At 39.9% G+C, this 22,303-nt stretch overlaps 2 protein-coding genes across 6 annotated transcripts in view; one reads left to right on the top strand and one right to left on the bottom strand.

Moving 5' to 3' along the window:
- Positions 1-1,091: 1,091 nt before the first annotated feature.
- Positions 1,092-8,867, top strand: LOC129763653 (transmembrane protein 181). Its single transcript, XM_055762905.1, has 5 exons — positions 1,092-2,393; positions 2,460-2,737; positions 7,459-7,561; positions 7,630-7,854; positions 7,926-8,867. Exons 1-5 carry the CDS (start codon positions 1,514-1,516, stop codon positions 8,063-8,065), a joined length of 1,626 nt encoding a protein of 541 aa, XP_055618880.1. The 5' UTR covers positions 1,092-1,513; the 3' UTR covers positions 8,066-8,867.
- A 4,777-nt stretch (positions 8,868-13,644) lies between these two features.
- LOC129763652 (kinesin-like protein Klp10A) overlaps positions 13,645-22,303 on the bottom strand; it is a 135,579-nt gene continuing 126,920 nt past the window's right edge. For all 5 annotated transcript variants that reach the window (XM_055762901.1, XM_055762902.1, XM_055762900.1 and 2 more), the window contains 3 exons: positions 15,808-16,467; positions 15,570-15,744; positions 13,645-15,497 (listed from right to left, as the gene is read on the bottom strand). In XM_055762901.1, the coding sequence (XP_055618876.1) occupies positions 15,352-15,497; positions 15,570-15,744; positions 15,808-16,467 (981 nt within the window). In that variant the 3' untranslated portion in view covers positions 13,645-15,351. The remainder of the gene's footprint in view (positions 15,498-15,569; positions 15,745-15,807; positions 16,468-22,303) is intronic.

Below are 22,303 nucleotides of genomic sequence, written 5' to 3'. Positions count from 1 at the left end.
AACAGGCTGATCGTCTCGCCAAGGAGGGTAGGCTCTCCGAACTATGGACGAACTAAAGTTTCAGGTTGCAGACACCATAAGGACAGCACTATCGGACGACGCCGTCGAGCAAAAAAGGACCATCGATTTCCTAAAGGATACAGGTTTATTCGATCAGATCTAATGTCAAATTACTAAATCTACCTATACTGATAAAACTACGTTTGTTTTCTCTTCTAATTTCAGCAAAAAATGAGCAGGTTTTTTACGCCCTTTTTAGAAGCGAGCTCCTCAAGCACACTAAAAGGGGCTTTTTCCCTGCTCCATTTGTTTGGTTGTGTTTTTGGCCCCAGAGCCGTGTAGGGTGCGGCGATACGACATACATCCATAGCGGTTACTAGGACTGAGTCGAGCGAGAATAACGAATTTTGCAATAGTTTTTCTTAGTTTTCCTTCAGTTAAATTTCCCGCCCTCAAGGGCAAGAGACGAATGAACTCTCTGAGTTTAAAGTCTCTTTAATTCAATACCGTTACCGTTAATTTTCATTCATAATATTTATTTTCAAAGTATGTTTATCCCACTTGAAAAATCCATTATAATTTTTGCTTCAACTAACGAAATACTCAGCTAAATGTCGTCAACGTGAATTGCTGCGCGCGTAAAATACAGAATAGTTTTTATTTGAATAGTTAAATTTTGAGCTTTCGAAAATGTTAATAAAATACTTTTAACTATTTATCAGATTTATTCTCACTAATGCGACAGTGACAGTGTTACTGGAAGTTAATTAAAATTGATAATATTGATGTTTGTTCGGATAAGCGATTCGAAAACCATTTTAACCGAAAACCGATTCGAAACCCCATATCCTGAAGTATAGCCACATAGTTAGAACTGTCATATTGAGAAAGCATATTGCCAACAGACTCAACCGTCCAGTTCGCGGAATGCAACCATGTGAGAACCAATTCATATTGTACGCTCTATTTGCCCTCTGCTGGGCTCAATATTTACCAACAAGTTTCGACTAGCTGCATCTTCACGATACTCCCAGCGTTCAAAACCATTTTCCGAAACAGCCACTCAACGCGTAACCATGTGACAGAGTCCACATGCCGCCGTGAGTGGTGGCACGTGTGCATCTGCGCACTGGTATCTACCCGTTCCCCCCAACGTTTGGATAATACCACAGTAATTTTTCTGCTGAAAAGCTAACATTTTGTTTTGACAGGACTTGATTGAAGAATAGATTGGAACCAGTCGACTTTTAGGGACATAGATTGAAAGTAGTCAAAAGTGTTTCACAGATTGAATAGCGTGCCATACATAGGAAAATCAATATCGCTAAATTTTCACCCTTATTGAGGTTGTTTTCAAAGTAACAAATGTGTCGATAGGTAAACATAGGTAGCATTTTACTGACTGATTGCGTTGTTGTTCTGTTGTTGATTTGAACGTAAAAATGGCCACCGAAATACTTTTGTGCTGAACTCAGTGGAAATTCGAAAACAAAGAACATTATCACGTGTGAAAATGACGGCGAAGCCGCCCCAGGATACCACTGGCCTTGGCTATGCATACATAACCCCGGGTGGGATATTCCTACGGTTGAGGAACAGCCTCTCCCAATTCAGTGATTTATTCAGTGAGTTCAACAAATACATTGCCCCTGCGTATCACCACGATCGGTGCGAACGATCCGTCCATATGCGTCTCTACTCGATGAACAAGCGAGAGTTTGTTATGGTTTTCCTAGCATTCTTCGCTTGTTTCGGATTAGGAATTTTCATTGGGATAGCGGGTCCTCCCATAACGACAACCACAATGGTCACCGGAAGTTCGCTAATGCCAAACACAACGAACCCAAATCAGGACTACCTCGCAACCGGTCCGTTTGTGATGAAAACGCCACTGATGACAACCTATTCTCAGCAGCTCTGGCTGATTGCCAATTTGCAGACGGACAATACGGATGATGAAGTTTTCGACAAGAGTTTCCACGTCAGTGTTGGCATCGATGGGCTCACAATGGACCACAAGCCTGCGATGGTACTTAGCGCGCAGCATGGTAAAAATCGAACGCGCCATCTAACGTGTTCCAGGAACACTTGCGATGAGTTCATTATACTGCATCTAGGGTTTCTCGACTATGCCCACTATATTATCACCGTCAGATTCTATGGGCTGGAAGGCTTCCAACATCGGTACAACATCAACAGCGTGCAGTTTTACTTTAAAACATACAACCCGGCTTTCACACAAATCGAAATCTGGTTCCGATTTATTTTCCTACTGTTTACCTTCATTGTGACCTGTTGGTTTGCCCATACATTACGAAAATACCCAATTTACGATTGGTCTATCGAGCAGAAGTGGATGACCATTTTGCTACCGCTGCTGCTGCTCTACAATAGTAAACACATTTGCGGTTTCTCCCCGAATCTGTCCCCTATAACATCAAACTATCTTTTTTTTCCAGATCCGGTGTTCCCTCTAATCTTTCTGCTGAACAGCTGGATACCGGGAATGCTGGATGCGATTCTGCAGGCCACATTCCTCTGTGCGTTGCTGTTGTTCTGGTTGTGCATCTATCATGGGCTGCGGCAAAACGAGCGCAAACTGCTGACCTTCTACGTGCCAAAGCTGATTGTCATCATGCCCATCTGGTTGTGTGCGATCGTGCTGGCAACGTGGGAGAAATGCAACGAGATGAAGGATCCAACCTATAGCCACTTTGTAGATACGGGAAATTATAATGTAAGTAGCGGGGATAGGTGTTGATGTCCTAACTCAGTTAAATTTTGTGGTATAGGTATAGTTATTTCAAATGTCAACCCTACGGCGCAAAATACATCCCCATCTTAAACTCTTTTACATTGCTCTTCCCAGAAGAAACGTAAATTCATTTTGTTGTGGATTTTGGATCACGCGATTACCTTTCGTTTTTCAAAAAACGATTTCTCTGAAGCTAACAAACAGCAATTATTATTGGGACGTTGAATATTTTTTATGGATATATATTACTCCGCCTCTTTTTATGTTTGCATGAACAATGAAGAAACTATTCATTCAAGTATATGGGGTTGTCCGGAAAATCCGTTCCGATTTTTAGGAAAACAAATCATGTTTATAGGGCGTGTCAACGATGTTTCGCTGTCTTTCATGCAACTTTTCACTTAAATTCTTTTTATTTCTTAATTTGGTTTACATTATAATATAATACTACATTTCAAGTGATCAACCTAGGGTTCTACATCTTTAAGTTTTCATGCAACCTGAAAATTCCATCCACAATCTGTTTGGTTTCTTGTTGAAGATCTGGTGGTCAAGTTTATGTCCTGTCCAAAGAGTCGAAATTCATGCCCTTGAGAGAATTTTGCAGGGGCTTGGCCAAGTGAAAATCCAAAGATCCAATATTTTGGATGAGCGTAGGTCAATCTGGACGATTGACCTTGATCCTTGCCTTTGATTAAGCCAGTTGCGCGACATAATCAAATATGCCATTGGACGTTTTTGAGAAATTGCTGTCCGCTTCCAGTGGCGTGAATGTGTTAAAACATGGTTTTGTGTTTTTTAAAGAGGTTAGGAAAGCTCTGCCAGCCTGATATAGGGCGGGTTAACCCAGTCATCATATGAGGTTCTCGCCCACCAAAACCAAGTCTCGTAGCCTATTCGCAGCTTCATTCCCCCGGGACCACCGGGACTACTTCGGTGGGCGACTGTACTCATACACTTCACCTGTTGTTCTTTCTTTCTTTATTCCATTCCAATTATGCCAGCATCCGTTCACCCGTCGAGACGTGCACCGATTAGGAATTGTCCTCCAACGTAACGCGCGCCCCTTCACAGTCACCCTCGCAGGATTTCTCTTCCCAGCAGAGCGCCGATTACATAGTGGGCTTCAACATAACGCACACTCTGTCATAACTACTCCCGGGGGGTACGCACCGGTTTTGAGACGCCCTCCTTGGCGGTCGCTCCGTCGAAGCGATCCTCACAATGATTCATCCTTCATTCCACGATCAGACGTTGCCATCGTGCATTTTGTTGTAATCCACGCCGATTACCGATTATGAATTCCCGCGCTTTGCGGTGAATCCAGTACATACGAATACGATGTGCTCCGCCGTTTCCTCCACATTTCCACACTCTGGACAGAATAGCAACCTTGCGTACTTGAACCGATATAGCCATTGCCTGGAGCAGCCCTGTCCAGACAGGAACTGAGTCGTTCACCTCTCCGTGCTTCCTGTTCAACCAAGTTGGAAGTACCGGAAAAAGCCTGTATGCAGTGATGTCCATATCCTCTGTGTAGCGAAGAGCAACTTGAATTCACCCACCTACTCGTCCAATCCTTAACGAGAGCGCTTCCCTTTGGTCTATAATCACCATAGTTCTAGATATGTGCGAGCGCAAGATGATGGAAGATCAGTTCTTTTTTTCACTCAACACTCGGTCGCGCTAGAGTGTGGGGGGAGAGCGCACAAACTCACTACAGTGTAGCGGATAAACTCACTGGAGAGTACACTCTGATGAGTTTTTATCTATGCGCTCTGGCGGATGCGGCAAGTGGCATTCAGCTAACTTAGCGCTGTAGTTCGCTGAAAAAAGTGAGGAACATGCGTGTGGATTATATGTCGAATGAGTTTGAGATCTTCAGTTTACTCTTGAGTGTACTCTTCAGTATACTCCTCATTGTGGCTGAGTGCGAATCAGCGCGCTTCAGTGCTGAAGACAGACTTTCACACACTCGAACTCCCAAGAGTAAAGAAAGTGTAAGAGAGTATGACTCACTCGCACCAAGATTTCTCCCAACTAACGCACACTGGCTCTTTATATATTCACCGGTGAAAGGGAAAAGTGCATGATTTCTCTTTGGTGAGCGATGATTGTATCTTTTGGGCATGAGTTTGGGCATGAAACTCGCGCGCGGTGTATCCATCATTACCATCTCTGACCAGTAGGCTGGACGTCGCTTATTCGTCGGTTCCAGGCACCGCGGCATGGCTGTATCGCATGCCCTCACCAATGTTCCTGTCAGCTCGTCGGCGCTCAGACTAGAAGTTCTGCTGCCTATGCGTAGTGCTTCGACGAAAAGCTCCTTGTCAAAAACCTTTGTCTTCCACTTCCGCTCACAGGTTCCTGTTCTTCGTACCACACCAGGATTCCGATAGCCGACACTATACAGAACTGCTTGGTGGTCGCTATGTGTGTATTCCTCCAACCCTCTTCACTTCGTGTTTGCCACCAGTGATGAACTGTAGAAAGTTACATCGATGATGAATCCGCGGCCATTCTTTCGAAAGGTGCTGCTGGTGTCTACGTTCTGAAGTGTGGCGTTTAGTTTTGCGAAGGCTTATAGTAGACTGTATCATCTGGCGCCGGCGCATATGCTTCTCCATTTCTCAGTCCAAGCGTTGGAGTCTGCTCCGATGATGACCGGTTTTCGGTCGATGACCTTATCTGTGAGTACGTCCACCATTTGGCGAACAGCTCCGCTGACCATATTGGGTGCCTAGCAACTACACATGAAGATTACTTTGATTTTGGCGATCACGTAACCTTCCTGTGAGCTTTCTACCACTTCTAGGATGGGGTACCTTCCCGTCACCAGTATTGCAACCATCCCTGCTTTATCCGGCACCCACTTACCGTTGTCGCGAGGAATACGATACGGTTCTGCGATCGCTGCAACGTCATACATAGTTTCCATTGTTAACTGCCACAATAGTTGCTGTGCTATATCGCAATGATTGAGATTGATCTGCGTAAACTTCATTACTGCGAACCGGCATTCAACTCAATGACCTTTGATTCGTAGTGGCAGGATAGTAAATCCGGCCAAAACAGCGCAGGAAAATTGTGTTGTTTCAGGAAAGGCAGCAGACGTTTTTTCTCAACACTCGTATAAAACTCTTGCCCAGGAAGCTTTTTGAAGTCCCACTTGAAGGATGTTTCGACGTTCATTGCCACCCAATCGAACTTCGTCAGAATCGTCATGTATAGCTTCCGGGATCGTGTTTTTTTCCTGTTGGGTGTGAACCATTGCGTTCATTATTTTGAACTATTGTGGCATACCCCTTTTTTTATACTACACTTCAAGCTTATCTACTGCTTATTGATGGAGGAGTAGACTGAAAGCTATAGCGAGATAGGTGCCAATCAGGAATAATCTGTTTGATAAAATTTACGGGGGTCGTTCAAAAAATAAGTTTCAGTGCCTCAGAAATCGCGGAAAAATAAAGTTAGGACAAAAAATAAGGCGATTTTCGTAATCTACGTTTCATTTTCTATTTTTCTACATAATCGCCGTAACGTTCGAGGCATTTTTCATAACGTGGCACGAGTTTTTCTATTCCGAGCGCGAATTGAAAAAATTCAAATGGGCTGTGATCGAGCATCCTCCTTGCTCCCCAGACCTCGCCCCTAGCGCCTATCACTTATTCCCGGTGATAAAACAGGCGTTCGGCGGTCATCGATTCGATAACATTGAAGAAATTCGTGACGCAGTTACATCGTACTTCAAAAAGTTGGACGCTACGCACTTCGCGCTCGGAATAGAAAAACTCGTACCACGTTATGAAAAATGCCTCGAACGTTACGGCGATTATGTAGAAAAATAGAAAATAAAAATGTTTTTTGTCCTAACTTTATTTTTCCGCGACTCCGAGGCACTGAAACTTATTTTTTGAACGACCCTCGTATAATCCTGATCGGCGACGCAGACCAAATTTCCCTGGGCTTCAGAATAGCTTTATCAAGGTGTTGAAGTCTGCGTCTTGTAAGAGCTCCACAGGTACAGAGCAAATGTTTTACTGGTTTTACTGGTGGTGGTATTTAGAACTGGTGCTTAACACGAAGAAACAATTTGGAAAAAAAATTAGCAACTGTTATTGATTCAAGATTCATGGTGAACGGGAGAGCAGTGAATGTGACAAATATCATCTTGTGCTAAACCTATGTTTTTGAGACGGCATTTACTCGGACAGTGTCCTGTTACAAGACTAGTGAGACCAGTTTCTTATTAAGGCTCAGCAGTTGAGCCGCAGGGATCGTGTTTTGGTTGTCTTGTTTTTTTTTAATCGTCGCGAAAGGTTGGGGCTTTGCCTAAAAGCGCCTTTATTTTGTACGGTCACCGGCTTTCGATTGCTCCCGATTTTGTATTCATGGCTACCGACAAACGTTTCCCGAAAACTTATCTCATTAACTACAAAATGAGAGACTCTCTGTTTTTGAATGACTATCAAAAATAATGCGTCAAGTGTGAGTCAACTAGCTAGAATACATTTCCTCGTATTCTGAATAAAGTATGAGGAAAGTCACTGAGAAGATAAGTGCACTACACGTTGTTTGTTATTACTCAAAGTAGATTCCCTTCCTAACAACGTGTATAGGTGGATTCCTTCCGTAACATAACAATAAGATTCCTTATAGCAATTCGATTATAATAATTATTCACATAATGATTTCATCCTCAGGGTTTCAAAACGTTCTTCTACATCGCGGGGGCAATGTATCTACTCTATCTTGTGCTGCTCATTCTAAGAGCGTACAGTGAGCTCCGGTCAATGCCTTACTTCGGTAGGTAGCAACTGAATCGATGACTGAAATGAGCTTCAATGACCACAAACGATGTACCTTGCTTACAGACATGCGCCTCAGATTTCTCACTCTCCTGATGCTATGTGTGCTAGCGATCTCGCTAGCCGTCACAATGTGTCGCTTCGGATTCGGTATCCTTGAGGACAACTTTGTGGCCAGGTTGAACACCACGTACAAAAGTTCCGCCCAGTTCATGTGCTTCTACGGGCTACTGAATTTTTATCTTTACACGATGGCGTACGTGTATTCGCCCAACGGACGGCCCCTCCATGGTAAGTGTCTTTGCAATGCACCCTCTAACCAGCCTAATTTACGGATTCATCCAAACCCTCTCCGAGAACAGAAGCCACCATCACCAAAGACAATCCAGCCTTCTCGATGATCAATGACTCGGACGAAGAGGTGGTGTACGGATCTGACGAGGATAGCCGTCGGCCCCTTAATTCGTCCTGTGGCAAGGGTAATGATTACGACAGCGATTAAAAGACCGGAGACGAATCGCAAGGGCTTCCGAGTGGCTGATGATCTCACGTCAAGTTACCGAATTGGCGAGATCCGTACAAAGAGAATGAGTGCGCGCGAGTGACCAAAATAATACGTTGACTGAAAAACATGAGGGGTCCGTTAGTAATTGGTAGAAAGATTCCAAAAAAAGATAGAACATCAGACAAAGGCATATCTTTTCTGTTTATTTCCTCTGAAAGGTAGTGACATTTAGATGTGAAGCATTACGTTTCAACATGTTTCGTTTCGGAGCCATTTCATGGACAATTCGTGAGCATTCCAGGTTTAGTTACCTATCTGTTAGATTCAGAAATCTTTTTGTATGTTTACAAAGATCTCATAGTAATCGTGATTAAAAATCGGTACTGTTAAATGTATTCACAGAATAATGACCCCGCGTCAGTGTTAGCTAGATTTTTTTTTGTAAAAAATATATACATTTAGAATTTGTACTTGATTTGACGTTACAATAAAGTTAGTGAAAAATATCATCATGGATTTCAGCTGGACCACGACTGTAGCATTCGCGTGTTGATTGATGGTATTTTTGTGAAATAAAATATTTCTAGCAAATTCAGCTCCACGCGTTGAAAGATGAAGAAGGTCGTTTTGTCAAAACCCAGTACATTTGTAACTGGAGCTTAGTTCGATAATAGGAGAAAGATGAAACTTAGCTAAACATTGAATAATATCTACTTAATAGTGTTTAAGAATGTTGAGAAGACACTCGATGTGTGAGAAATGTAACTAAAGATGACAAATAAAGATATTTTATCCGCAATATCGCAGAATGTGTGTCATTCAGATGTACTTTTTACAATGGCAATCATTCAAAATATGGCACAATCAAGCTGGTTCAAATCCATTCAACTGAACGAACAAATCATGAGCTGGCGAATCATTTTTCATGTCCGAATATTCATTACGTACCGAACGATCCACATGATGAATATCTCGGAACCACGTTGAACCACGTAAACTGCGAAGGAAAACGACCAAGCAACAAACAACAAAACGCTGTCAAAAGCTAGCATAAATCTCTAAGAGAAATATTGTGTGCCCCTGTGTTTCATTTCCATTTTTATCTCTTCGGCTCTTCGGTTCCACCAATTGGTGCTAAATCTTTAATCTGGATTCATGCTCTCGTATCAAGAATGCACCCCCATGCAGGTTAACGTACATCTTCTACTGTGTTTGTTTATATAACGTTTGTAGAACGAGTGGCAACTACAATCTTTCAATTTTTTTTTTGCATGCCCATACTGCCGTTCTACGCATAGTTGTCCCATGTTTAAAATCCCCAGCTTTCCAGAAAAAATATTTTAAAAAATATAGCGCTTTTGGTCCCGAGACTATGAAAACAACAAAAAACGAATACAAGAAATAATGACGAGAACAGAATTCAAATTTTCTGCAGGTGTAGTATTTTTTCATTAAAAACCAAGTGATTGGCTTTGATATGTCGATTATCTGAATCGGTCTAGTAGTTCAAAAGTTATGAATTTTTGAAAAGAGTCATTTTTGGGAAAAAAGAAGGAAAAAGTTGATTTTACGGACAACCCTGAAATGGAAATGGTCACCCTACTGAAACAATAAAAAAATACGGGTCGAATGTTTTGCGATAAAGAACAAAACTAACAATTTTCACGAAAGTCTGAGAACCACTATAACGGTTTGGCATGGAATGGCTGTATATATCTCTATATATATAAAAATGTTCTGTACGTTTGAGCACGCGTCAAAAACTCGAAAAGTACGAAACCGATTGGGCTCAAAGTTGTACACAATATACAATTCACTTCAAGGAGTGTTGTTACGGCATTAAAAATTAGAAAATTGGAAGAAAAATGATTTTATATATGACCAGAGTGCGTTTCTGAAATTGAGCTTCTAATGAAAAAGATATGATATTATCAAGTTCTCGTTATTTAGGAAACTACATGTATACAAGTGATTTTCCGTAATCGCCGTGAATACGGCTAATCACCACAATCGGCATGAGTGTTTTAGAAAAAAATTTCTGTGAAAAAAAATTTAATGTAATGGAGGAAACTTTTGTTTCCACTGACATGTTTTCCCTAACAGCCATCAAAACCAAGGTGCCTTACATTACATGGCGGTTGTTCAAATTCTTTAATCACACAGCAAATATGTTGAATTCAATTGAATTCAAAAATTGTGTCTTTCAATCAATTAATCAATACCAACAAATGACTAAGTCCCATGACAACCTTGAATCCTCATTCCAGTGGCAAATAGTTGCGGATGACACATTTGGTTTCAATTTAATGTTCCATGTAGCAGATTGTGTGTTTAGAATTGTATGTATAATGTTCATGTACAGGGTCTTTCAGATTAAACGCTCACACAACAAATTTCAATAACTTCTACAAAAATGAACCGATTTTTATTTAAAAAACGAAAATAAAGCTTATTTTAGGACATTTTCGATGTGTGTTCTTCATGCACAACTCTATCATTACGATTTCGATGCTGTTGAAAATCCGAGTTATTTCTTCTTTAAGTTCCTCCAAATTTTGTGGCTCATTAACATAGCAACGATCCATCACGTACCCCCAGAGGAAGTCGACGACGAGAAATGTTGAAATTCTTACCAGAAGAGGACAAAGTTTCATTAAGGCTTCGGTTACTCGAGTAATGCGATTACACTAATAATACACGTTCTTGTAAACTCACTAAAAACTATCCGATCCGACTGAACGAGTAGCCGAATAGTATCGTCCCGAAGTGGGGAATGCAGTGTTACCATCGACGGAGCGAAAAAAAATTCTATAAGGAAATATATGTTTTTTTTCTGCGTGAGCGTTTAATCTGAAAGACCCTGTACAATATTATTTTTGCGTTCAGTTTGTTGATTCTATGAATCAATAACGTAATATATCGCCGGGACGAATGATTTTCACCGTTACTTTGTCAGGTTCCCCGAAAATAACTCTTCGCCATTGCGATTGAATCTCGATAAAAAGTACTGTTGGTAAATAATAGAGTATATAGCCGGCCAAATAATTTAACAGGTTTTCGTTCTCAGTATACTTAAAGATAATCTCTGGCTCCGTTGTGACACGTGACACGTTTTTTTTCGTCACGCCGTGTGATCGGCGTATCTCTCCCCACTAACAACTATCCCTTCCATGATAATCGCTAAGGAACCACGCTATAGAGGCGACCCTTCTGGCCTTCGGGCGGCATATATCATACTAACATTCCTTCCCTTCCCCTGGTGACTGTAAGGACGTTGCCGGCGCCATAATTGACTATTTAAAGCTCGAATTACCGAAACTTGCACAATGAGAATGGTTCGCTACTCCCAAGCGTCATTCAGTGTGTTCTTTGTACAATTTCGCTGGTTCAGGTCAATCACGGAGAGCAACTACGAAATGTACAGTCTACCCAAGGTCAAGCTCAAGTAACATTGTCAACCGTGTCTGCTATTTTTGACGTAGGATTACGTCTTTCGGGAACATATTGGGGTACAAATTGAAAATCGAGAATCGCGCACATCGCGAAAATTGTCCAATTTCAAACGCTTATTGCTCAGTCATTTCATGATGGATTGATGAAATTTTTGCCTCAATCGATTTCGGCACTCCATAACAATTTTTTATATTGAATAAAATAATATATATCATTAAGCTAACTATCAAACAACTGAAAAATCTCAACCCCTATCCTAACGGAAATACCCACTTCTGATTGGTCGAAATTGACGACACATGCGGCAGTTCCCTAACAGAGACATCAAAACCAAGCTGCCTAGGGGAAATCAGCATTGCAAATACATGAAAGTAGGGGGAGCTTTTGCTCCCGCCGAGATGTGTTCCCAAACAGAGACATCAAAACCAAGCTGCCTGATGAAAATCGGCATTGCAAATACATGAAAGTCGGGGGCATTTTTATATTGCAAGTAAGAAGAGTTATAAAATTTAAATTTGGAACTTTAATGTTGGTTGCTTCGTGAAACTCCATATCAATGTCCGACCGTGTATTTTGAAAAATTTAGCACAAGGGTTGGTGTAAAATTGTATACAATAGCCGTTATGTTAATACTTTCCCGTACAACATAGAGTCTCACTACATATAGTACATATAGTATTAGGTATTGTTAGTCCAATTGAAATTCGCATTGGGTTGAATAAACAATCAGAAAGTAAAAATTATAAAAGAAAATTACCTTTCCCATTTCAAATATATTTTCGCTATATTAAAGTAACATGTTTTTACTGATAAGAAAAATGGATAATTGTGTTCGGTATTAATAATTATCTTGTATTACATTGGTGATTGTTTTTTCTTTATTTCATCAATACATATCACAAGAGGCATCTGGTCTAGGATCAAAGAGGGCGGTTCTCATCATATCTCGTTCCACTTCGGTATCCTTTATCTGATACGCACCATCCAACGACTGTTTATCATCCTTCTGTCATCATCACCCGTTAAACACTGGTGGAATGAACAAACAATACCCAACAACCAAACAAAACGGTCCTTTTCAGGTCCACCTAATCATTATCAAAGAGTTTAACGATGTAATTATCCAAAATTAACAGATAACCTAACGGAATCCTACGTCAATTATGCGGTCGTGTCTCGGATACAACCCTCCTGTGACTTTTTTTACCACCACTTTTCCATATCATATGGTGTTTTGATTTTTTTGCCAAACTTCTTCAATTTAAATCTGGATAATTTGGTGGTTTTATACTTTTTTCCAATAAAATCAATATTATTATACTTATACAATTTTCCTACATTCTGACTGTAATTACAACTGGCTGAGTCGGGCCAGAACTTCACGTGACCTTCGTGTGATCGAATAAACAGCAAAATTTTCTCCTGAAGTTATCCTTCTCCTTGTAAAGTTGTCCGTTGATAATTGCTTCAGTAATGAAAACCTTAGTTTTTTCCACAAATACAGATTCCTTTGCCAAATCATCAACTTGCAAGCGAGGCAAATTTGAACTCACCCGGAGAATCCCCATTACGTTTAGCGAGATAATATTTTTGACCCGTGATTTGTCCAAATTCCATTTTTATATCTGTTTCATCGTCTATCAAATTACATCCATTGTACCTGGTCAGAACAATATATTGTGTCGTAATTATTTGCATTCAATGTGGAGTGTATATGGAAGAAACAAAACAATGTTGAAAGTACTAACGGTCTCATATTCAGCGGGAACGTACGTTTTTAATTAATAAATTATTTCCTGAGAATAGCATTTTTTCACATGGATGCGGTGGTCAATCAAAGATAAACACAACGACTGACGTCACTATTTGGGAATTCGTTATGATAGCGCATGCTGTCGCTCGAAACTCTACCACCTTCATTACCCTTTTTCCAGGACATTGCCACTAAGTAAACAATCCATCCAGATCCAATCGCTGTCATTAGTTCCTTGGCACGATAACTAGAGGCGCTGTGGTAACTAGAAAGAAGCGAACAAATACTAAATAGATCAGATTTTAGAAACAACCCAAGCCCACAAACAGGATGTGATACGATCAACTACGACTCATTCAATAGGCACTACTTTTGTTTCGTTAATTTTGATTGTTATCTTTTTGAGATGAGTAAAAAAACTTTCATTGTATCATTATAAAAAACAAGGTTAATTAAATAATGACCATAATTAATTGCGTATAGTTTTCTTCAGCCCGGGCGCACTTTCTTTAAGTGTTTGCCTGGTCGCCTTTTTTCGCTTGTTTTGGAGTGTTTTGTTTTTCTTCTATCTGTGTGTGTGCTCATGTTTTTATTGTTTTTTTTATTTTAATTTTGTCACGAAAATATCTTCTGAAAAACAAATTGAAATTCGAAGCAAATTATTGTTCCCATTGGTAAAGAAAAGAAATATGAACTATAAACTTAACTAACTTCCGCGCGTATAAAGCCTTGACTCTGTCTTATGAGATTTCTCGCTCGAGACGTCTACTTTTCTCTCATGTCTCCGCGTTTTTGGTCATACACCCCCAGAACACTCCACCCACTACACTTCGTTTATAGTTATCCTATTTCTTCTCGTTCTTTAGTGAATTGGTTTTGGATTTCTGTCCGGCTTCGGTTCGGATTTCATTATTATAACAAGCCATTCCTATCTACAGTTTTCACTCTCTAATCTTTCTTCAAAAAAAAAAATGGAATCAGAAACAACATGGTTCCGTTTCGCTTGCTTCCGCTCCAGCGTATTGAGTAGCGTGTACAGTAATTAGTCATGCAGTATCTCACCGCGATAATCTGCCGTGGCCAAAACCCTCGTTTATCGGACGTTAACACTTTCCCTTTTCTCGCTGTTTGCACAATATTTGCTTGTTTGTTTGTCTCTTAGATAATCGTGTCTTTCGGTAAGCGCACACAGTAATGCACCTCTTGCAGTCTTGACATAACACACGTTTACTATTTCTGTTTCGTTATTCATTTTTGTATAGAAGCTACGATAGTTGCGCGCTGTGTGGAGAAAGGAATCAGAAATATTTATCCGGAACGCTTTTATGGGTTATTAGTGTTCGCGCACAGTCTGCCGGAAATTTGCATCCAATTTCCAGCGCTTTCCCTATATGACTCTTCTCTTTTACTCACTGTAAAGGGGAATGAATATATGACTTTTGTCAAGCGGCGGCTTTATTCAGTAGAAAGTGTTAAATTTTTTTTTATTAGGAAATAGTTTGATTTAAATATATTGTTTGCTCATTTTCTTCTAAACCACTACTACGATGTAGTCTTTGTCTTACTGAAAATTAGTTAGGCTATAGTTTCTTGTTTAATATCTTGTATCACTTCTCCCTCTCAGTACCTTACAACCAAATCGTGTTTATGTTGTTTTTTTCATCACTTGTAGTGGATAGTTTATTTCGCGCGTTTTTCATCTGTATTGTGGCGTTAGTTGAAATAGACATAAAAACTGATACGAAACATTGTTAAATAAATAAATATTTCTGCATCTCCACGAAATGCCCCCTTCTTCGCCCACGATGGTTCCCTTGCAGCAGTACTTGGCCATGCAGCGGGCGTATCGTTATTTTGTTTTGAATCAACAATTTATAAACATTCGTTATCAGACATAAAACTACACAACGGTGCAACAATACGGAGAAAACGGTGACTGTAAAAGGAACACTGTGAGCACAGCCTTCATGTCACTTCTACACCACAACACTTCCCCCATCATTTGTTGGACCCTCAACGTTCCCGCCGCCACTAGCCCACTCTCTCCACTCCATTCGCTCTTATGATTGAAGGGGTTTTATTTATACTTTCGATCGGGAATTATCTTGTGCGACAGCATCTCCTCCTTGGCCAGTTTTGCGCGGAATTCAGACATCAAATCCTTGCAGGTGGTTGCAATCTCCGCCAGCTGAGTGAAAAGCTCCTCACCACGTTTGCAGTAAGCTGTATTGGAAAGGATAGCAAATTTTTAGCAATGCACTAGAAAATCGTAAGTGTATCGAATTATAAACTTACCATCTTGATCATAATCAACATAGTTTGTCTGTTTGTAGAGTTCCCGCGATTCCGGTAAGAATTTCATCAAGAACTCATTCACTTTCTGGTGATGATCCACTACTTCTTCCTCCGTCTGTTGTAGATCCGAAATGGCCGCGTGCTGGTTATACAGTTCAACAGACATATCATGTTCCTACAGATACAGAGAAAATAATTAAACGCATTCTTCCAAACGTTACTCAATTTCAAAACTCACATTCAATGACCGCAGCTGGGCCAAATCATTCTCATTGAGAACACCATTGTTTTTCGGTTCGTCACTCTCCATGGGCTCGACGTCGTCCGACCGTTCCGATGGGTCGATGGCCACCAGTTCCTTGACGCGGTTCGCATAGCGCAGCGTGTTCAGCGTGTGCTCGCACGAGCTCAGTCCGGGTGAAATCATCGCGATCATGCAAGTCTTGCTCTTTTCGCCGATGAACGAATCTCGCAGGACCTGGGTGAGCTTACTCACCCGGAATGGCAAATGAGCGTTCTGCTTGCCGAGCGCCCGGATGCACTCCTTCAGCGCTAGCAGCGATTTGTTTATTTCCGCACCCTCCATGCGCGTTTGTCTGTTGGCGGACGAGGTGTCCGCTCCTCGCTCGTTTCCGGCCAGATCGATGAAGGAAAATTTACCGTGTATCTTCGTTGAACCTTTCGGCCGCACCACCAGCTGGAACACGGCATGCGACCGGGATGAGTTGGCATTGGCCGATGTTTGGCCCGAAGTGCGAGTGCTGTTGCCGTGGTTGATAATGCTTAGGACTTCTTCGACGGAATCGACGACCTTTTCCGTCAAACCGACGACCTGAACCTGCTGTTTGCCGTCCTCGAGCACGCGTAGCTTCTGTTTGTCCGATAAGAGATCGAAGACCTGGAGAGCAAACGGAGCTCAAAAAAGGGTTAATTTTTACGGTTCATTTTATTGTCCGATTCGTTGGGTTTATTCATATGACGCAAACGAGAGAGAATGATACCAACACTGTCAACGTTTTCGCTGTCGATAGTCATTTCAATTTTTTTTATTTATTACAATTCATGTACATTTTTGGAGAGCTCAACCAACATATGTTGAAGGAACTTCAGAAAGAGTTATCAAGTGCATGAACGCCCCGAAAAATAACAAACCCTGAAATTCTGAACGAGACTCAAATCCAGAAAGCTTAACCATTATGACAGTAGATTACAGGCTCACACAACAACTCCATATCTCTTCGAACTGCTTCGAAACTTTTACCTCAAGTTCATCAGGCTATTTCAGAAGATTATCAATGGAGAGTCCAGGGATTGAACCGCTTAGTTTATTGCTACAAAACGGACAGAGAGGCGATGTTGCGTGACCGAACTGGTGAAGATACTGCCTGTGGCAGCTATGTTTTATGGTGCCGATACTGTAACAGATAAATACGTGCAATTTGTATTTTATTATTTTATTTTTTTATTTTTCTTTGTTTTCTTCTTTTTTTAAAATTTTTTGTCTGTGATACACAAAATTCAAATCTCTACTGTCAACAAATGGATCATTTGGAGCTAGCGATTGATCAGAAACGTTCAGAATTGACTAACAGAAGAGGTGTTATTATTCCATCAGGCCACACATGTCTATAGTGACTCGCCAGAAACTCCGAGAGCTTGATTGGGAGATTTTAATTCATCTACCATATAGCCCGGATCTGGCACCATGCGATTACCACCTTTCTTCACGTTGCAAAACTTCCTGAATGATAGGAACTGGGATCAGGTGAAGATTGTAAAAATCGATTGTTTTCGCCAATTCATAACTTTTTAAGTACACTGATGTCGCTTTTTACGCGGATTTCGAAATTTACGCGGTTTTTGACGTAGGATTACGTCTTTCGTGAAAATGCTGGGGTACAAACTGAAAATCGAAAATCGAGCACATCGTGAAAATCCTCCAATTTCAAACGCTTATTGATCAGTCATTTCATGATGGATCGATGAGATTTCTGCGTTAATCAATTTCGGCATCCCATAACATTTTTTTACATCGTATAAAATAATATATGTCATGAAACTTACTACTGAGCAATTGAAAAATCTCAACCCCTATCCTAACGGAAATACCCACTTCTGATTAATCGAAATTGACGACACAAGCGGCGGCTCATGTACCTACAATTATTGGTCAGTTATTTCCTGATTTATTTACGAGATATTTGCATCAATCGATCTGAGCACTCCATAACAATTCATCACAATGGATAAAATAATATATCATATGAAACGAACTACCAAACAATCGAAAAATCTCCAAACGGAAAAACCTCGTTCTGATTGATCGGATACGGAGAAATCGACATTGCAAATACATCAAAGTAGGGGGAGCTTTTTTCCTACCCAAATGTGTTCCCTAACAAAGATTTCTCGTGCTGGTAAATTGAGAGCGATGGACGAGTGTTTTTTTATATTTTCGTTCCAATAAGAATATTTTCGTTCCATCGATTGATTGAAGAATGATGTTTCAATGAACTGAATAAAACTTATGTTTGAAAGAATATACAGAGTGTCACCGTGAAAGTGAAACACACATTTGAGTGCCTCCCGATGTAAACTCTGTCCTGCTCTATTAATCAGCTGTGTTTGTTTTGATTGGGACACATGTTCATAGTGCACTTGTAAGGTATAAAGACAGTGTTTCACTTTTTTTCCGAGGAAAATGGCAATGGGTTCGAGTAGAGAACAAATCAATATGTTGTGTCTTGCTGGGATGAGCAATATACAGATCAGAAGGAAGCTGTCACATCTGAATTTGAGTAAATTATTCGTGTACAGGGCCATCAAACGATTCGAGGAAAATGCGTAAAATCATCAAGAAGGACTACATACACATACTCTTTACAGATACACAGGTCGAAGGTTGTGCAGGCCACTGATCATTCAACAAGAGCCAAAGGTTGTACCGCTCATGGCAACTCTACACGAGCTGAAGATTGTACCACCCCGTGACCATTCTACCCTGGATTCCTCGAGTCAAGAGAGACGCACCACGATTGATATGAGGTACAGACTAGGGGGGCGTCGCTGATCAATTGTCAGTTACACTCCAATAGGAAGTATCCCGTGTCGGCCACACATACATAGTACTGGAGACTGCAACATCCCAATTATGAGATCTTTGTAATACTAACCTCGAGCCAACCGCGAGTAATCGGTTACATATTACTAACATAGTTGTAAGACAAAAATTGTCAAAATATTGGACTCCCGGCCCCGTCAGGCTAACGCCACATGTGCCTTAATAAAATATATATTTTGGGGAAAAAAAATCATGAAGGACATTGGGGATAGAGCTTTCAAGAAACAGAAGATTCATGGATTATCTCGCAAAAATATTCAGCACCTCTGAATGGCTCGCATCTTCTCCCGGTTTGAATCCGTTGGACTTTAGCATTTAGGGAACATGCTAGGAAAGCTGGGGGAAATGAAACATATGACTTTGAACACTTTCAAGAACCGTTTGGTGAATATCTGGGATGAAAAATCGATCGAAGTCGTGCGTGTGGCTTGTGATAACTTCGAAAAGCATTTGCGAGCCGTAATCAAAAGCAAAAACGAAAGGTTTGAACTGAACTAACTTTACTACTGACTTTACTACTCTACCATGATAATAAAGAAAAACCAAAAATAAAAGATTCATTTGTTTTACTGTTATGGCATAAAAAAAGTGTATCACTTTCACGGTGACACCCTGTAAATAAAATTCAAATTTGGAACTTTTATGTTGGTTGCTTGGTGAAATTTCATATCAATGACCGATCACGCATTGTAAAATGTTTAGCCCAAGTGTAAGTGTAAAATTGTAAATGGTAAGGGCTGTGTTAAAATGACTTGAAATATGAAACGATTTTTTTTTGTCCCAAGTAAAGTTCATGCGAAAAGAAAAGTTGTAAAAAGGAACGAATATTCGAAAAAGTGATTTCCCATATGCTCTACATAGCGTATTAGGTGCTGTTAGTCCAATTGAAATCCGCATTGAGGCATGTACTGCCGTAATCTCGCAAAGTGACGTAAGCGCCAGAGGGAGAAATTTTCAGTACGAGACTTTTCGCAAAATTGCATGTATAATCAGCATACGCGTACATTACGAAAATCGGATCTGTACAAATTGTGTACAATTGATGGAAAAACATTGCCATCGGCTCGATTTTTGAAAAAAAAGCAGTTTTTTTTAAGCTATGTTACCAACGCCAGTTTGTTGTGGAAACAGCAAATTTTAATCGCTGTTTCCACAAACGATTGGCGTTCATCCATCAAAGTATGGGAGAATCTGTTTCCAAATATTTTCTACAACATGCCACCGTTGAGTGGAGCAAGAGGTAGCATCAGAGAGAAGAGTTCTACACATTTTCCGTCTTTGTAGCGTGTGTCGAGCGGGCCAACGTAGTTGAGAACCCGATTGTAATAACTATTGACAGCATCTTCTATTTTAATCCAAAATGCAATTGAAAACATCCGTGTTGAATAAGATAATGCCGTCCGAAATTATCCGATGTAAAGCAAATACAGTTTACGCGAGGATGTTCTGAGTTCTGTTATAAGATGCGTTTCGATGGAGATTCTAGACATTACCCTTCGATCAACTCACAGCTTCAATTCATCCGAAAAAAGACATTGAGCAAGTGAGGTAAGTGAACATCGTCAAGATGCTTTGTCTCTTGATTGATGTTGTTATTTGAAATGTTTTGTCCCTTCTCGTTCATTCTATGCCATCAGAACGGATTAAAAATCATATCGCATCAGATTCCAAATTACGTCACATTATAAGGGAAATGGCGCTTGCGCCACATCACAGTGGAAATGGCGCTTACGCCATTCCGTTTTCAAGCTTTTACGGGGTCATTTTTCCACATTCCTATAAAACATCGCAGTCGTTTGAAAGGATTTGGTATTCTTTATCGATTTATAACATAAAAAGTAAAATGTCAATTTTGGCGCTTGCGTCACTTTGCGAGATCACGGCAGCGTAGCATCGTGTTCCGTTGGGTTTAAAGTGAAAATGAATAAACACTCAGAAAGCGCCTTTTTTCTAAGTTACGTTAGGGTCACCATAAATAAAACTGTAACTTTTACATTTCAAATTTTACATGCAAACTGTCTTCGAAAGACTTTTAGAGCATACTAATACAAACATTTTACGATGCAGAACTTGTCAATATCTCAACTTTACTCAAAGTTGTTGATATTTCTTCCCAAAAAACACGCTCTTTTCATTTGTTTGTCATTCTTCCTGGGGAAAACATAAAAAATGTTTGTTGGCGGAATTTGAAAGAACAGATTTCACTCTATGTAATATGTGATTTTGTGTTGCCGAAATTGATTAACGCAGAAATCTCATCAATCCATCATGAAATGACTGATCAATAAGCGTTTGAAATTGGAGAATTTTCACGATGTGCTCGATTTTCGATTTTCAATTTGTACCCCAGCATGTTCACGAAAGATGTAATCCTATGTCAAAAACTGCGTAAATTTCGAAATCCGCGTAAAAAGCGACTATGTTATTTTTTGTGTTTGAGTAAATTAAAATTGAAATCATGAGTTTTTGGATGAAAACCCATCAAAAACTTTGAACAGGATTAATATATTGACATGTTCTGCATCGCAAAATATTGGTATTGATAAGCTCTAAAAGTCGTACGAAGATCATTTTGATGTAGAATTTCAAATATAAAAAACCTGTTTTTCCATAGTTACCCTAATGCAACTCAGATAGAAAGCGCTGAAAACAACTGAAAACAATTGTTTAGACAAAAACTGTCTTAGACAAAATTGTTACATATGATAGAGCGCTCATTTTTATGTTATCAAAAACAGGGTGACCAAAATTGTCGATGAAATGAAAAATCTAACTTTCTTATCTTTATAAATAGAGATAAACTTAGTTTAACAATGTTGTAGCCCCAGTTATTTTAAACAACTTTGTAGAACAAAGCTTCTTTCTATTTTCTAAAATAATCGATTTAGCGTTTTTTTCTAATGAGCGCTCTATCATATGTAACAACTTTGTCTAAGACAGTTTTTTTTTCTAGAGAATAACTGTCGAGCTCTAATTGCTAATTTTCACTTAAATGCATATTCTGGACCATTGTGCATTGATGATTTTTTTTTTCTTTATTTCATCCATACATAACACAGGAGCCATCTCGTCCAGAGCTACAAAGGGCGGCTTTCATCATATCTCATTCCACTTTGGCATCTTCTAACATGATTCGCACCATCCAATGACTAATCACCATCCTTCTATTATCATCACTCGATTGTGAGTACTGGTGGAGTGAACAACAATACCTAACAACCAGACAAAACGGCCCTTTTCAGAGTCACGTATCCCCCACGTAAATTTGGTTGGAAACATGATTTGACACAGGTGCTCTGAATTAGAGCATTCATAAAAGTGGACAAACCATGATCATATCTTCGACTGGACAAACCAAAATCATTTACCTTACATGATGTTTTTTGGAGCTCTCTGGCATTTGTCTATACATTTCCTGATATTTCCACAAAAAAACTCATCATTTTAATATAAAATCATCAGATACAGTTTTTAGTTTAATACTTTTTACAATTTTCGTAAAAAACATATTCGATAGGGAACAGTGAAATTTCATTTTTATTATTTAAAAATATGTGTTCATCAAAAACCTGAAACATCCATTATGATTTTCGCTTCACAATGACAGAACATG

This window comes from Toxorhynchites rutilus, chromosome 1 (assembly GCF_029784135.1).
Source record: "Toxorhynchites rutilus septentrionalis strain SRP chromosome 1, ASM2978413v1, whole genome shotgun sequence".
In the NCBI taxonomy this organism is placed as follows: domain Eukaryota; kingdom Metazoa; phylum Arthropoda; class Insecta; order Diptera; family Culicidae; genus Toxorhynchites; species Toxorhynchites rutilus.
This window is presented reverse-complemented; position numbering and strand designations above follow the sequence as displayed.

Excerpts from the sequence above, each read along its gene's own strand:
- LOC129763653 (XM_055762905.1), top strand. The coding sequence starts at position 1,514 with ATGACGGCGAAGCCGCCCCAGGATACCACTGGCCTTGGCTATGCATAC. Across the intron at positions 2,738-7,458 it reads TAGATACGGGAAATTATAAT|GGTTTCAAAACGTTCTTCTA; the intron begins GTAAGTAGCGGG and ends TTTCATCCTCAG. Across the intron at positions 7,562-7,629 it reads CCGGTCAATGCCTTACTTCG|ACATGCGCCTCAGATTTCTC; the intron begins GTAGGTAGCAAC and ends CCTTGCTTACAG.